This window comes from Scyliorhinus canicula, chromosome 7, assembly GCF_902713615.1.
Source record: "Scyliorhinus canicula chromosome 7, sScyCan1.1, whole genome shotgun sequence".
Taxonomy (NCBI): Eukaryota; Metazoa; Chordata; class Chondrichthyes; order Carcharhiniformes; family Scyliorhinidae; genus Scyliorhinus; species Scyliorhinus canicula.
The window spans coordinates 125089272-125107117 of NC_052152.1; the positions used below are offsets into that span (position 1 = coordinate 125089272).

A 17846-nucleotide genomic window follows, 5' to 3' on the forward strand; every position below is an offset into this window, starting at 1 on the left:
TGAAACTTCGGATGACCACCCGCAGCTCGTTTCGATGACACTGGACCAGTCTCGTCCTCACAACCTGGCCACCGCTTCGACGACGGTGAAAATCAACCGCCACGTGACCTCTTGCCTGCTGGACTCAGGGAGCACCGAAAGCTTCATACACCCAGACACGGTAAGGCGCTGCTCCCTCGCGGTCCACCCCGCCAACCAACGGATCTCCCTGGCCTCCAGATCCCACTCTGTCCCGATCCGAGGGTTCTGCATGGTCAATCTCACTGTCCAGGGCATAGATTTCAGCGGTTTCCGCCTCTACGTCCTCCCCAACCTCTGCGCTGCGTTGTTGCTGGGCCTGGATTTTCAGTGCAACCTCCAGAGCCTCACCCTCAAATTCGGCGGGCCCCTACCTCCACTCACCGTTTGCGGCCTCGCGACCCTCAAGGTTGACCCCCCCTCCCTCTTTGCCAATCTAACTGCAGATTGCAAGCCCGTCGCCACCAGGAGCAGACGGTACAGCACCCAGACAAGACCTTCATCAGGTCCGAAGTCCAGCGGCTGCTTCGGGAGGGTATCAACGAGGCCAGCAACAGCCCCTGGAGAGCTCAAATGGTAGTAGTAAAAATGGGGGAGAAACACAGAATGGTCGTGGACTACAGCCAGACCATCAATCGGTATACGCAGCTCGACGCGTACCCCCTCCCACGCATATCTGAGATGGCCAACCAGATTGCGCAGTACCGGGTCTTCTCAACAATTGACCTGAAATCCGCCTACCACCAGCTCCCCATTCGTAAATCGGACCGTCCATGCACTGCCTTCGAGGCGGACGGTCGGCTCTATCAATTCCTTCGGGTTCCCTTCGGCATCACTAACGGGGTCTCGGTCTTCCAAAGGGAGATGGACCGAATGGTCGACCAGTACGGTTTGCAGGCCACGTTTCCGTACCTAGACAATGTCACCATCTGCGGCCATAACCAGCAGGACCACGACGCCAACCTCGCTAAATTCCTCCACACCGCCACTCTCCTCAACCTTGCGTACAACCACAAGCCACAGTTGTACCAATCTGTGTCTTTCGTGCAATTGATCGTGCATCACTAGGTATCTATGTAAGATTAATTTTGAAAATATCTCTTACCCTCTGGACAAGTTTGTTCAGTTTGTTCATCAACTGCTTGCTGCATTTGCAATAAACAATCTCATCACTTTCTTCTGGTAATTCTTCCAGCGATTTAAAAGTACTTCTTTTAATAGCATCATCTATTAATCTTTCCAGCTAAAATACAAAGAAACAATGTTCACAAAAATAAACATTGATCATTCCATATTAATTATCTGTATAAAATGACAATTATCTGTATAAAATGGGGGTTACCACTGACCAGAAACTGAACTGAACTAGGCATATAAATACCATGGCGACAAGAGCAGGTCATGCGGTCTCAATCCTGCGGTGAGGAACTTACCTCCTGACTCCCCGAAGTCTGCCCACCATCTACTAGGCAAAAGACAGGAATGTAATGGAATCCTCTCTACTTGCCTGGATGAGTGTAGATCCAACAACACACAAGAAGCTTGACACAATCCAAAGATGTCCAGGTTCGGTGGATTTGCCATGCTAAATGAAAACACCCCTTAGTCTCCAAAGCTATGTAGCTTAGATGGGGTTATGGGGATATGGCAGAGAGTGGGCCTAGGTACGGTGTTCTTTCAGAGGGTCGGTGCAGACCCGACGGGCTGAATGGCCTTCTTCTGCACTGTGAGGATTCCATGATTCTAATCCGAGACAAAGCACACGCTTGATTGGCATCCCATCCACTCCCTCGACCACCAGCAAACAGTGGCAGCAGTGTGTACCATCTACAAGATGCACTGCAGGGACTCACCAAGGCTCCACAACCACTACCATGTAAAAGGGCAAGGTGAGCAGATACATGGGAGCACCAACACCTGGAAGTTCCCCTCCAAGTCACGCACCATGCTGACTTGGAAATATATCACCGTTCCTTCAATGTCTGGAATTCTCTCCCTAATGGAATTGTGGGTGTACCTACACAACATGGGCTGCAGCTGTTCAAGAAGGCAGCTTATTACTACCTTCTCAAGGGCAATTAGGAGTGGGCAATAATCTTGTTGACCTGGTCAGCAGAGCCCACATTCCATAAAATATATTTTTTTAAATTCTAAATGAACATATTGAACCACTCAAAACATGAGATGATTAGCCAATCTTACTTCAACTGGCTTGGGATCCCACTCTCCTGCTCTTAAACCTCTGCCAACACCCTCGAGGTGTTCAAAATTAAATGTTTTGATCAAGTAAACAGACAGAAACTACTTTGCACAGGAGAGTTTGCAACCGAGCTTAACTTGCTGCATGAGTTTTTTTTTGTTCTTTTGCTTATTATCTTAAAATCTAAGCCAAGTGGTGGAAGAAATAGGCAACAACACTTCATTAAGCAGGAGAACCTGACCACTCCCCCACTCCACTGGCACTGTCCCTCTGTTGAATATATCACTTCTTTCAAAATTCATATTCTGTACTCCCCTCCCAGGAATAATTGCCGCGTTTTCTTCACTGCTTTCCACCCTCAGCCACAGCACAAAATGACTTCTCATCCTCAGTGATTTCAACTTTGATTTTAACTCATTATGACCAGTTTACACATTGCCTGCCCTCAGTACGGCGGAAAGCGTACCGATGAGGGAGCAGAAGTTACACATCCTCCACTCATGCGTCGACACCGTAGTCTGCACGCTCATCGAGGAAACGACTGACTACGACGCAGCCATGGAACTGCTCAAAGGACACTTCATCCGGCCGGTAAATCAAGTTTACGCTCGGCACTTACTGGCTACGAGGCAGCCGAACCCTGGTGAGTCGTTGGACAATTTTTACCGTGCATTCCTTGTACTGGGGAGGAACTGCGGCTGCCCACAAGTATCTGCTAATGAGCACATTGAACTCCTCATCCAAGACTCTTTTGTTGCGGGCATGCAGTCCCCACAGATCCGCCAGAGACTCCCAGTTGTTGAGGAATTACGAGATGCAAAATCCAAACTTGAGCATTATGATGAAATTAGAACAGAATTGGAAAACAAAACCTCTCAAGTTCTGCAGCTTTTTTTTCCAAATAGCAGAATTGCAACATCAAGTTTCTGAAGTGGAGTCAAAATACCAACAATTGCAATCAAATACTGAGCGAATTGAACTTGAAAATTGCAAGTTAATCAAAGAAAGATGGGCACGTTTCTCTGCTGCCCACGACGGGTCGGAGAATAGCGGCAGGGCCTTCCTGACATTTTTCCCGCCCTCCCGCTATTCTCCCCCCCCCCCCCCCCCCCCCCGGGCCGCCCCACGCTCGCCGTTTTTTACGCCGAACAGCGATTCTCCCCAGGCCGATGGGCCGAGTTCCCAGGCCTTTACGGCCGTTTTCACGAACGCAATCACACCTGCTCTCACCGTTCGTGAAAACGGCCGCAAAGTGCCGCCCGGACAACCATGGCACCGATTGGCACGGCCAAGGGTGGCATGGGCCTGCGATCGGTGGGCACCGATCGCGGGCAGCGGGTCTGATTCCCGCGCACTAATTGTTCTTCCACCGCCCCGCAGGATCAGTCCGCGGGGCGGCTGAGGGGCATGGCGGCCCGCGCATGCGCAGGTTTGACGCGTCTGCGTGATGACGTCATCCACGCACGTGCGGCATCAGCCGCCGTGACGCTTGGCGACGGTCGCTAAGCCCGCGATGCCGTGCTTCACGGGGCCGCGCTGCTAGCCCCGCCCGGGGGGGGAGAATCGGGTCCTGGGAGGGGGCGCGGAGGCTGCCGTGAAACACAGTCAGTTTCACGGCAGCCTTTACGACTCGCCGCATTTGCGGAGAATCGCGCCCGATGTGTTTTAGAAGGAGACATAAACAATTTAACAGGACACTGCAAAATCCTGATAGACAGTCTTGCAGCTCAGAATTTAAAGCAAAGCACAGCTCAGATTTGACCAGCAGCTGAACAAACAGCACAAACTCAGCAAGCAGCCCCAGTGGCAGAATCGGCAATAGCACAGCCGAGATCAAGTGCCAGGACTACAATAAAATCTAAAATTAATTTGCCCGTGGAATCAGATGAAGATAGTGATTTAACAGATATTCCTACAAAGCAAAATACTAAATTAATTTGACTAGCCCCTTTAAAACGCAAACGGGTTAGAGTTGGAAGCAAAAATATAGAAGGTGAAACTATCAGTCGAACCATAAATGGTCATCATTGGATTTATGAACCAGCAGATCCTGAAAAAATTGACGAATGGTCCAAAAATCTTTCACACCCTAAAAGGGGTGGTATGACCACATGGGATAGAATTCACAGATTACAATCCATTTACAGTCTCCACCCATTTGATGGAGTACAAGTTCTGACCATCATGCTAGGTACTCGACTCATTTCAACTCTTAGAACAGAGTTGCCCTTGGAAATGATTTGCAAAATTTATAAGCTGGTTGGCTAGCAGTCAAGAATTGGCTATTAAAATTTCACCCCCCCCCCCCCCCCTCCCACGACCCACTGGTCTAAGATCACATCTTGCATTCAAAAATATAATCAAAATATTCAGGATTTCGAGGAAAGATTTTTACAAACTTGGATGGAATATTCAGGAATGACACTCGAACAGGAAACTGACACATGGGACACAAGTACTTTAAGTCCATTAAAATAGGCTTTTATAGCCGGTGTTAAATCTGAAGTTTCTGCTGCCTTGAATTTGGTTTTACCAGCTTGGGCCACAACTGGCACATACCGTGGATATAGTTGACCGATGCATTCAGATAGATCGTGGTTTGCACAACCAGGCAATCTATAACACTGCAGCTGCTCAAATGCAGCCGATGACACCTGCTCAAATGCAGCCTATTGCTCAAATCCAGTCCGTTACCCATTGCTCAATTTCAGCCTGTTACTTGCTGCTCCAGCAGCAGGTGTTGCTCTACCTGCTGCTCCAGCGGCAGCTGTTGCAACGGCTGCAGGAATATCAGCAGTAACTATAATTTCACCACAAGCGTCAGGGAAAACATGTACCCTTGCTCCATTAAAATGATGTAAGGAAATACTACAATGTCTTTTCTGTGGTAGAGTAGGGCACTGGATGGCAAAATGCTATCATAAACAACGGATGGATTCAAGAGATGATAAAGAAGTAGACAATGTTCGCTACAATACATTTCCACCAAGTGGTCAATCACGTAACACACACAAACAAGACGCACCTAGGGTTACATTCCAACAAGACACATCCAAACTTGCGTACAGCGATTCTAGTCCCTCCCAGCCGTTTCCACGTAGGGAGGAACCTTACCCACGTAGGGACGAACTGTACCCACGTAGGGATGTACACGATGATGACAATGCCATAAATGAAATGTTAAACAGTTGTCCTCCAGCTCAAAGACGTTCTCTGTATGATAATTCAAAAAACTATTAGACTCAACTCTTGATGATTCTCTCCATTTTTCTCTACATGCACTTTTGGAACAGAAAAGTTATGGGATTATATATTTCACTAAGAGTGGGAGGTATTCATATTGATTTCTTATTTGACACTGGAGCTGAACTTACCTGTGTTACTGAACAGAATGCTGCTTTCTTTCCCCTAACTGCATGAACAATTAAAGCTTTTGCTGCAGGAGCAGACTCGGTCACTCTTCGGAAGACTAAACCACTGCTTTTAGAATTTGGACCACATCAATTGATGGCATCAATATGGGTAGGTCCAGTAACATAAGCATTTCTAGGTATGGACATCTTATCACAACTAAATTCTTCACTCAATTTCAATAATGGAAAAATCACCTGGTCCGTGAGACATCAAAAAAGATGAAATACAAAATCATCCAATTTGGGCAATTGACAAAAATGATTGTGGTCTTTTAAAAATGGAACCAGTCACTTTTATGGGATCCACTCCACCTTGTACCAAACAATACCCTCTTAATAAAACTTCAATTCAAGGCATTCTACCTATAATAGAACAACTTGAAGAAAGGGGTATTTTAGTGCGCATTCACAGTTCATCAAACAACCCTGTAAGGCCTGTAAAAAAAGGCTAATGGCACATGGTGCCTCACTATTGACTACAGAAAGGCAAATCAATTCATTGTCAGAAAAGCTCCTTTAGTGGCAGATCTATCTACAATCTTTAACTCTTTAACTCCTAACCTTCTGTAGTAATCCACGGGAGGCAGGAGTCCCGTCACCACACCAATATTTATTTACAATACCGATATTACAGGAGCAGCTACAAACAGTGCTGCTTGCAGTCCAGTCAACTTAAGACTGGCTCACAAGCCTACACAGGTGATTATATGGGCCCCCTCAATGAGCTATCATTGAGGGAGCTCATACTCCAATTGGCCAACCAATAAAGCCAATTGGAGTTCATTACACCCCTCCCCCCAAGGTCCGAGGAATTCCTGCCAGCTAGCATTCCTCTGAGCTTCTTCCTGCTCTTCATGTCTGGGTCTGTCACCTCTGTGTCGTCCGCCGGGTCGTTCTCCGAAGTGGGCGGGGTGTACCTTATAGGTGCCCGTCTTTTCCTTGATGACCTCCTTGGAAGTTGTTCTTCCTCCTCCTCGGGGAGAGGTGTCGCGGCGGCCTCGTCGAGTGTGTCCATCTCCGACTCTGATGACTGGATGACGGGGTCTGGAGAAATTGCTCGGGGCTGGGGTGTGGGTATCCTTTCCGTCTGGGCTATCCCAGCTGGAGGCGGTCCTGCTTCGCCTGCCTCCAGGTGTGGTTCCGCTGCCCTTATTTGGTCTAGGTGTTTCTTCAGCACCTTACCTCCTATTGAAACCTCATAGGATATGGGCTCTGTTTGGGACTCTACCGTGCCTTTGACCCACGTTGGTCCATTCCCATAATTCTTGACCCAAACCGGTGCCCCCACCTGGAAATGACTCTGCTGCCGACTATTATTATGCCCCCTGCGTTGGGCCTCCTGATGTTTCTCCACTTTCCCCGTTAAATTTGGGAAAAGGAGACTCAGCCTCGTTCGCAGCCGCCTTCCCATTAAGAGTTCAGCTGTGGTATGCCCGTTGTGGAATGGGGTGTGGTCCTGTAATCAAACAGCCAGCAGGAGAGCTTTTTGTCTATTGACGCTGCCGGCTGCTTCTTGAGTCCCGCTTTAAGTGTCTGGACCGCTCTCTCTGCCAGGTCGTTGGTCGCTGGATGGTAAGGGGCCGTTTTGATGTTACGGACTCCGTTTTCCTTCAGGAATTTTCCAAATTCCCCACTTGTGAATGCCGTTCCGTTGTCCGACACCAATACCTCCGGAAGTCCATGTGTTGCAAACGAGGCCCTGAGCTTTTAAATTGTCGATGCTGTGCTTGCCGTGTTTACCCGGTGGACGTCCAACCATTTGGAGTGGGCGTCCACTATCACCAAAAACATTGAGCCCATGAAAGGGCCGGCGTGGTCAAAATGCAGGCGGGTCCACGGTCTGCCTAGCCATTCCCACGGGTGCAATGGCGCTGCTGGTGGCACTCTTTGCCCCTGTTGGCACTCCTGGCACCAACGTACCAAGGCTGCTATGTCTGTGTCCAATCCTGGCGACCAAACGTAGCTTCGAGCTAGCATCTTCATTTTAGACACCCCTGGATGTCCGTGATGTAACTCAGTTAAGATTGCCTGACGGCCCTGAGCTGGGACGATTACCCGTGCTCCCCATAATAGGATACCGTCTTCTACGGTTATTTGGTCCCTTCTGCTCCAGTATGGGTGCATCTGGGGCTCCACTGGTCTTTCCAGTTCCCCTGTTAGCAGTAAATGCTTCATCTTGGCTAAAACCGGGTCTTTTTGCGTCCACAACCGAATATGTTGTGCTTTTACTGGTAGGGTGTCCAAAAAATGAAGAGTCATTACTGTCTCCTCTACTTTTGGTATTTGCGGCGGAGGGGAAGTCTGCTCAAAGCATCTGTATGTGCTACTCGCGTTCCCGGTCTGTGCTCCAGAACGTATCTGTATGCCGCCAGTAGCAACGCCCAGCGTTGGATGCAATCGGGAGTATTGACTGGTCTTCTTTTAATAATCCTAATAACGGCTTATGGTCCGTCACTATGGTGAATTTCCACCCGTACAGATACTGGTGAAATTTTTTTACTGCGAATATCACCGCCAGTCCTTCTTTCTTGATTTGGGCGTACTTCCTCTCAGCCATCGCCAAGGTCCTCGAAGCATAGGCTATTGGCCGTTCTTCCCCATTCCTTCCTCTATGGGCTAAGACGGCTCCTACCCCGTAGGGGGATGCATCACAAGTGACCACCAACTCCTTCCTTGGGTCATAATGCTCTAGGACATTTTCGGATGACAGCTGTTCCTTAATGTCCCTAAATGCTCGGTTTTGGAGGGTGGACCATTTCCATTCTTGCTCCTTTTTTAGTAGCTGGTGGAGGGGTTCTAGGATGGACGTCCTATTTTCAATAAATTTTCCATAATAGGTTACCAACCCTACAAATGATCGTAACCCCTGGACCGTGGTGGGAGCTGGGGCTTCTTTTATTGCCCTTAGTCTGTCTTCTAATGGATGTAAGCCTGACTCGTCTACTTTATATCCCAGGTACGTCACTTGTGGGGCCAGAAAAACACATTTTTCCCTTTTTAGCCGTACGCCTGCCTTTGCGAAACGCCTGAGCACTTCCTCCAGGTTCCTTAAGTATTCCCTGTTTGTCCTACCCGTGATTAAGACATCGTCCAAATAAATCGCCACCTGCGGTAGTCCCTGCAGAATATTTTCCATCGTACGCTGGAATATAGCACAGGCTGATGACACTCCAAAAGGTAGCCGAGTATAACGAAAAAGGCCCTTCAGGGTGTTGATCGTAGCGAACTTCTGGGAGCCCTTGTCCAGTTTTAACTGCAGGTAGGCGTGGCTCATGTCTAGTTTCGTGAACAAAAGCCCACCTGCCAATTTGGCATACAGGTCGTCTATTTTCGGGATTGGGTATTTGTCCAGCAGTGCGTATTTGTTTACTGTCTGTTTGAAATCTCCACAGAGACGTATCGAGCCGTCTGGCTTCAAAATTGGTACCACCGGCGCTGCCCATTCCGAGAATTGTACTGGTCTGATAATGCCGTTGCGCCGTAGCCTTTCTATTTCGTCATTTACTTTCTTCCTTAATGCAAAAGGTACCGGCCTGGCCTTACAAAATTTTGGAAGGGCTTCTCGGTCCACGTGCAAAGTTGCTTTGGCGCCTATGATTTCCCCCAAACCTTCCTGGAAGATCTCCGGGTATTTTTGGAGTACTCCACTCAACTGCCCGCTTCCACTCTGGAAAATTTTCATCCAATCTACTTTTAGGTCTTTCAGCCAGTTCCGTCCAATTAAGCTCGGTCCGGAGCCCTCTACTATCGTCAACGGTAATCTGAGCAATTGTTTCTCATATTCCACAGGTACATGAGTCGTGCCTAGAACTTCCAGGGGTTCCCCCGTGTAGGTTTTAAGTTTTGTCGATGTTTTTGTTAGGGTTAGTGGCTGGAGTCCACCTTTGATTTTTCTAAATGCTGCCACTCCCATTACTGATACGGCCGCACCCATGTCTATTTCCATTATTGTCTGCCGCCCGTTCACCCGTGGGGTAATCCTAATGGGTTCTGCTTTCTTCGTTGTAATATTATATAATTGTTCCCCTTCGGAGGAGGATGGGATTGTCTAGGTTGTATACTTCCCTGCGTCCCCACCTGCTATTCCTCTTCTGCCACCTCCTTCTCGGGTTTCTGTCGTTGTTACCCCACTCTGTCTGGTGCCAGAAACGGTCCTTCTCTGTTGGGGGAGCCTCAGCCGGTACTTCCCTCTGTCTCCAGTTAGTCCTGGCAGACTTGGGGGCAGTTCTGGGGTTTTCCTTTTTCCCTCTGTTCCTCAGGTTTTTCCTGAGAGCGGCTATCTGGTAGCAGGACCCGTTGTGGTAGTCCCTCTCACAGGTATCTACCTCCATTGGCGTGCCCTGTAGTTCCTGCGCCCCACTTGCTGCCTTTTCTAGGTACAGTGCGAGCTGTAACGCCTGCCTGCAGTCTAGCTCCGTTTCCGCCAACAGGCGTTTCTGTATTGTGAGGTTGTTTATACCACACACTAACCGGTCCCGAAGCATTTCATTTAGCATCGGGCCGAACTCACATTTTTCCGCCAGCCTTCTCAGGCGGGTCAAGAAATTTGTGACTGACTCCCTGTCTTCCCGCTTCACTGTGTAGAATCTGTACCTACGCAAAATGAGGGGTGGTTTTGGGTCGTAGTGCTCTTTCACCAATTCCGTTACTTCTTGGAAAATTTGTGTGTCCGGCGCATCGGGATAAGTTAGACTACGTATAATGGCGAAAGCGGAGGGTCCGCACGCCGACAGCAGGATAAGCTGTCTCCTTTCGTCCGTCAGTATATCATTTGCCCGGAAGAAGTAACACATTCTCTCCACATACTGGGACCAGTCCTCAATAGCCGGGTCGAATGCCTCTAACCTCCCAAAAAACGGCATTTTTAAAATGGCAAGGCTTACCCTCCGAGAGCAGCAGCTGGTCTTCGCAAAATTCGTAGTTTACCTCATCGCCACTGTAGTAATCCACGGGAGGCAGGAGTTCCGTCACCACACCAATATTTATTTACAATAACGATATTACAGGAGCAGCTACAAACAGTGCTGCTAGCAGTCCAGTCAACTTAAGACCAGCTCACAAGCCTACACAGGTGATTATATGGGCCCCCTCAATGAGCTATCATTGAAGGGAGCTCATACTCCAATTGGCCAACCAATAAAGCCAATTGGAGTTCATTACACCTTCAATGGTTTTCAGTCATTGATATTGCAAATGGCTTCTGGTCAGTACCACGAGCTAAACAAGTACAACCATGGTTTGTTTTTACAGTCAATCAACAACAGTACACATGGACTAGACTACGGCAAGGTTTTCACTATAGCCCAACTGTTTACCACATGGCTCTGCAGAATCATCTCAGGAAACTGCCTGATCTGCCTTCCACCATTATCCAGTATGCAGATGATGTTCTGATAGCCTCCATCAATAAAGATGATCATGAAAAGAGCTTACGGGTGGTCTTGAACCACCTCAGTGCTAATGGTCACAAAGCTAGCTTTGCCAAAGCATAAATTGCACAGGAAGAAGTACGAGACCTTCTAGAAGCTATTACCTTGCCAAAAGAAGCATCAGTTCTAAAATGTAAAGCCCATACTCATGAGGACACTATGGAAGCAAGAGGAAATCCTCTTGCGGACCAAGCAGCAAGGGAAGCTGCCTCCTTTTGTGCCTCTCAGTGGCATCAGGAATCCAGTCACATTTACAAATTGGGAGTAACCACCTTATTACATGATTTACGTGAAATGCAGAATGATTGTACAAAGGAAGAAAAATGGACATGGTTAGAATCAGGTATTCAACTGTATGATGATGAAATTTGGAGACAAGTTCAAACTTGTAAACCAGTCGCACCACAATCACTAATACCTTTTTTAGGTCAACAAATTAATTCATGGGGACACCTTTCACCTGAACAAATGATGGATCGATTCCATAGAAGTTGGTGTGGTAAAGGATTCAAAAAACATGCACAATTGGTAGCAAACCATTGTGTAACCTGTCAAAAGAATAATTTGGGTCCTATAACATCAATGCCTCAATTCCAGGATATGCAGGTAGATTACATCACTCTTCCTAAATATCAACAATACAATGACGTCCTTGTAACAGTGGATACATTCTCCAGATGGGTGGAGGCTGCTTCAGCTAGGAGGACAGCTGCCCATACAGCCAAAGTGCTATGCAAAGACTTTATCCCCAGATGGAGAGTACCAGCTAGCATTGACTCTGACAATGGATCACACTTTACAGTGTGTTTGTAAGGAAGTCTGTAAACTACTAAACAGTAACTGGAATTTACACTGTCCTTATCATCCACAATCATCAGGACAAGTGGAATATGAATCGAACTTTGAAAGAAAGACTGTCTAAATAGAGCCAGGAAGGCATGAATTGGGTCCAAGCTTTGCCAATAGTGTTATGCATTATTAGAGCTGCACCAAACAGAACAACAGGCCTGAGTCCTTTTGAAATCATCACAGGCAGACCAATGTCTCTGCCAGGAACTATTGACTTGCGGAAAGCAGACTGTCATTCAACGAGTGATGCTTTGCTGTCTTACTGTCAAAATCTAACAAATGCTTCTCAACAGTTGTTAGCTGCGTGGGAGATCCTCCAGAAGGTGTCCGGTGAAGAAGTTTGTCAAAAAGCTGCAAAAGGAACCCTTAGGATCGAAGTGGGAAGGTCCTTTCGTAATCCTTCTCACCACCCAATCCGCTGTGAAGTCAAAAGGAAAGAGAAGTTGGATCCACACAGCGCACGTGAAGCGCACATACAAGTAAAATGTTTGCTGCAATTTTAATTTTCAGTTATTTGATTGGTTTTGTGAACGTTGTACCAGAACTGAATGAGAACACATTCCTTCACACATCTAAGATATATGCTAAAAACTTTAATATTTCCAATTGTTGGGTATGCATTGCAACCCCTACTAACTCAGTGGAGGGTATTCCCTTTCTAACTACTCCCTTTAATGCTTCAGAAACAGCAGAATGGTACATCTATCAAAGCGTCCCTCATTCTGTGGTGATCCGTTCTGGAGCATATTCATGTGGAAAAGGAAGGTACCAGATTCACATCCAAAAATCTATTAACTGATGGAAATCTCCGGTGGCGGCTATGAGGGAGTAAGTCGCCCATTTTCCCCTGATTTTTTTGAACTTTTGAGCGCTGGAGTGAAAAACAATAGTACTCTAGATCTAAATCCATACGGAGTTGTATGGACTTAAGGAGCAGAAGGGAGCGAAAACAGGCAAAGATGGGGATGAACAAAAGGTGGCGTGGAAGCTCAAGTGGAAGGAAAGATGGCCGACGAACGGACCACGGAACGGACGGTCCAGACAGCACTGAACAACATGCTGGAGGTCATGAAAGAGAGCTTCGCAGCACTGAAGCGGGATAATTTGGAACCGCTCCAGAAAGCGGTGGAGCGACTGGACCAGAGGCTGGACGCTCAGGATAAGGAGGTCCAGGCACTGGAGAAGGCAGTGGAAGAGCAGGCGGATTTCCAAACGGTAGCGGACGTGGACATTAGAAAGTTGAAGGAGCAACAATCAAGGCTGATGGACAGGCTGGAGGACATGGAAAACAGGTCTCGCCGGCAGAATCTGAGAATCATTGGGCTCCCGTAGGGGGCCGAGGGAGTGGATGCCACGGCATACGTGGCAGACATGCTGCAGAAGCTGGTGGGGGATGATTTCTTCCTGCGTCCGCTGGAACTGGACAGAGCACACAGAGTGCAAGCGAGGCAACCACGAGCCCCCCCCCCCCACCCCCCCGGCGGTCAGGTTCCATAGGTTCGTGGACAAGGAACGGGTCCTACAGTGGGCCACGAGCACGAAGAGCTGCTCATGGAACAACAGTGTCCTGCGCATCTACCAGGATCTGAGCCAGGAGGTGGCCAGAAGGAGGGCAGCCTAAGACAAATTAAACAGATCCTGTTTAAAAAGGTCAAGTTCGGGCTACTTTTCCCGGCGCGGCTTTGGGTCACATACCGGGAATAGCAACATTATTTTGACGACCCATGTTGCTTGTTCTGGGTGAGTGTGCTTTACACTCACCTTGGCTCTGTTTTTGATTCCTTAGCTCTAGAGTCGCCAGGTATCGTTATGATACCGCCACAAGATTCAAGTTCAAGTTCAGACCAATAACTCAATACACCAGTTAGTAAGTTCAAACAAGACACGTTTATTACAATAGTTATCTACTACTTATGCATATAAAACTAAAAGACTAGGCTATTCCTACCACTAACAGGCCAATACTTATCTGGAATAAGGGAACTGCCGGATCAGGGAACAATGGCCTCTTGCTTTGTCCTGGATCCGCAGGCTTCCAGTTGGTGTGGACTAAAGGGGTCAGGAGTGTCTACTCTCGTAGCGTGCTTTGTATGATACTTACTTGATGGCGGCTGCTGACCAGGCCTCTCCTTCTCAAGGTCTTCTGCTGCAAAGGTGTTCTGCTGGGAGGGCTGGCTGGTCAAGAAGAAAGTATCAGTCCTGGGACCTGACCTTTATAGGTCTCAGGGGCTTCGTGTCCTTCTGGGCGGACCCTCTCTAAACCTGCAATCGATTGGGTCTCTTCCCAATCGATTGATTTGAATTTCCCCAATAACGGGGCTGTTCCTCGATCACCAGGCGGTTCCTTCCACCTTATTGGTGTCCTTTGTCTCAGACTCCACTGCGACCGGGATGTCTGACCTTCTATAGAATGTAGCGATTGCAGTTAACTGTTGTGTCCATTGTGCCTGGGAATCACCGTGAATTGCTCACTTAATATGCGCAGCTCATTAGTTACAATTCTATCTGGTTTCTTTAGCAGCTAGAACACAGGTGATTCTGCAAGCTGCTTGTTTCTTTGCCAATGTCCATTTTTCCCTGTAACCTTTGCGTTCTTCCATTTTGTGTGAGGAAGTGGCCAACCCAGGTGGCTACACCCGGAGGAAGCGATGGAATCGCTCAGGGGCACGGACTGGTGCCGAACTAAGGACCCATGGACTCAAGTTAGAGTGTATTAAGGGATATTTGCATTTGTTCGTAGATTGCCCTTCGTGTTAGCAATGTCATTCGGCATGCTCTTTTACTGAAAATTGGGGGTTTTCTTGTGTTTGTGTTTGCCTGTTTGAAAGTTTTAAAGTTAAAGCCAAAGTTATAGTTAAAGTTTAAGTTATTGGGTGCTGGGGGGCTGTTCGGGTTCTTTTTGCTTTTTTTCTGGGAATGTTGGGAGGGGGGTGGGTGGTAGCGCCCACCTCAGTACAGAGTTTAAATTGCACTATTGTGGGGGCGAGCTTTGTTCTTTGTTTGTTTTCTCTCTGTTTCAGTCCCAGAGCAATTTCTCGAACAGGGCTGTTCTGGGGAGGTGGTGTTGATGGGCGGGAGTGGGAGGGTAATAGGTGGGAGACATGGTGGCTCCGGAAATGAGAGCTACCAGGCTAGCTGCATTGAGCTAGTCAACGGGAGCGAGGTGGAGGGTGTGTATACAGTCAGTATATGGCAGTGGTTAGGTTAGAGGGGGTTGTTGATGGGCGGGGGGGGGGGGGGGGGGGGGGGGGGGGAGTGGGAGGGCAATAGGTGGGAGACATGGTGGCGCCGGAGTTGAGAGCCACCAGGCTAGCTGCGTTGAGCTAGTCAACAGAAGTGAGGTGGGGGGTGTGTATACAGCCAGTATATGGCAGGGGTTAAGTTAGGGGTTGTTGCTGGGGGGGGTACCAGATTAGATTAAGGAAGGGCTGGGTTTGCCAGGTCTTCCATTCGGGGCTTGACGCTAAGACCAGAGGGGTCGCGATCATGATTGACAAACAGGTTAAATTTGAGGCGAACAGCACAGTTGCGGATGGGGGGGTAGATTTCTCATGGTCCGGGGCAAGCTTGAGGGGGTGAGGGTGGAGAACGTGGAAGGGAGCTTCGTGAACATGACGGCCCTGGAGGACAAGTTCGGGCTGGCGAGGGGGAATGACTTTCGGTACTTGTAGATGCGGGATTTCAGACGTAGACAGGTCCCGTCCTTTCCACGCCTTCCACCAAGGGGGATCCAGAACAGGGTAGTTTCCAGAGCTGAGGTAGGAGAGGAGAGAGTCTCGGATATTTATAAGGAGCTTCTGGGAGCGGAGGACACAGAGAACGAGGAACGGAAACTCAAGTGGGAAGAGGAGCTTGGTTGGGAGATGGAGGGAGAAGGAGAATGGGCAGGCGCTCTGAGGAGGGTAAATGCAACCGCAACATGTGCCAGGCTTGGCCTGATTCAGTTCAAGGTAGTTCACTGGGCCCACACGACGGTGGCCCGGATGAGCAAATTTTTTGGGCTGGAGGACAAGTGTGCTAGATGTGGGGGAGGACCAGCCAACCATGACCACATGTTCTGGGCGTGTCCAAAACTCGGGATACTGGCAGGGATTTGCAGACATCATATCCCGGGTTTCCCTCCCTACACCCTCCTCTAACCAAAAAAAACCGTGGTTGTCGGGAAGGTAAGTTTATCTCTTTAAACACTTACCTTGAAGGGTGACATCACAGCAAAGCAGTGACTTGATTGGCTGGTAAGGAAAGTGCTCCAATTAGCAGTTGCTAGGAGAAATTTAACTCTTCGTGCGTTGGTGAGTATTGTGATTGGTAAGTAAAATCTTTATTCCTTTCACTTATTAATTATTTGATACTATATTTGTAATCAGTTAAGGTAAAGAGTAAAAATGGCAGAAGATCCCAGACCCGTGTTATGCTCCTCGTGCGCAATGTGGGAGTTCAGGGACGCGGCCGATGCCCCTGACTCCTTCATGTGCGGGAAGTGTGTCCAGCTGCAACTCCTGTTAGACCGCATGACAAAGACCAAAGAACAAAGAAAATTACAGCACAGGAACAGGCCCTTCGGCCCTCCCAGCCTGCGCCAATCCAGATCCTTTATCTAAACCTGTCTCCTATTTTCCAAGGTCTACTTCCCTCTGTTCCCACCCATTCATATACCTGTCTAGATGCTTCTTAAATGACGCTATCGTGCCCGCATCTACCACCTCCGCTGGTAAAGCGTTCCAGGCACCCACCACCCTCTGCGTAAAAAACTTTCCACGCACATCTCCCTTGAACTTTCCCCCTCTCACCTTAAAATCGTGACCCCTTGTAACTGACACCTCCCACTCTTGGGAAAAGCTTGTTGCTATCCACCCTGTCCATATCTCTCAATTTTGTAGACCTCAATCAGGTCCCCCCTCAACCTATGTCTTTCCAACGAAAACAATCCTATCTACTCAACCTTTCATCATAGCTAGCACCCTCCATACCAGGCAACATCCTGGTGAACCTCCTCTGCACCCTTTCCAAAGCATCCACATCCTTCTGGTAATGTGGCGACCAGAACTGCACGCAGTATTCCAAATGTGGCCGTACCAAAGTCCTATACAGACGGCTCTGGAGCTGCGGATGGACTCACTTTGGAGCATCCGCGATGCTGAGGAGGTCGTGGATAGCACGTTTAGTGAGTTGGTCACACCGCAGATTAGAATTGGTGACGGAGACAGGGAATAGGTGACCAAAAGGCAGAGAAAGAGCAGAAAGGCAGGGCAGGTGTCCCCTGCGGTCATCTCTCTCCAAAACAGGTATACCGTTTGGATACTGTTGGGGAGATGACTCACCAGGGGAAGGCAGTAGTAGCCAGGCTCATGGCACCGTGACTGGTTCTGCTGCACAGAAAGGCGGGGAAAAGACTGGCAGGGCTATAGTCATAGGGAATTCAATTGCATGGGGAGTAGACAAGCGTTTCTGTGGTCGAAAACGAGACTCCCGAATGGTATGTTGCCTCCCGGGTGCTCGGGTCAGGGATTTCTCCGATCGGCTGCAGGACATACTGAAGGGGGAGGGTGAACAGCCAGTTGTCGTGGTGCATATAGGCACCAACGATATAGGTAAAAAAAGGGATGAGGTCCTACAATCAGAATTTAGGGAGTTAGGAGATAAGTTAAAAAGTAGGACCTCAAAAGGTAGTAATCTCAGGATTGCTCCCAGTGCAACGGGACAGTCAGAGTAGAAATTCAAGAATAGTCAGAATGAATACGTGGCTTGAGAGATGGTGCAGGAGGGGTTCAGATTTTTGGGACATTGGAACCGGTTCTGGGGGCGGTGGGACCATTACAAACCGGATGGTCTGCACCTGGGCAGGACTGGAACCAATGTCCTAGGGGGTGCTTTCGCTAACACTGTTGGGGAGGTTTCAAACTAATGCGGCAGGGGGATGGGAACCAGATTAGGAAG

The 17846-nt window shown here is 48.5% G+C and overlaps 1 protein-coding gene across 1 annotated transcript in view; it reads right to left on the reverse strand.

Annotated features, from left to right (window-relative positions):
• Nucleotides 1–17846, reverse strand: part of LOC119969126 (synaptonemal complex protein 2-like) — a 458660-nt gene that overhangs the window by 428327 nt on the left and 12487 nt on the right. Inside the window, exon 3 of the mRNA XM_038802343.1 lies at nucleotides 1124–1261. Within this exon, the coding sequence (XP_038658271.1) occupies nucleotides 1124–1261 (138 nt within the window). The remainder of the gene's footprint in view (nucleotides 1–1123; nucleotides 1262–17846) is intronic.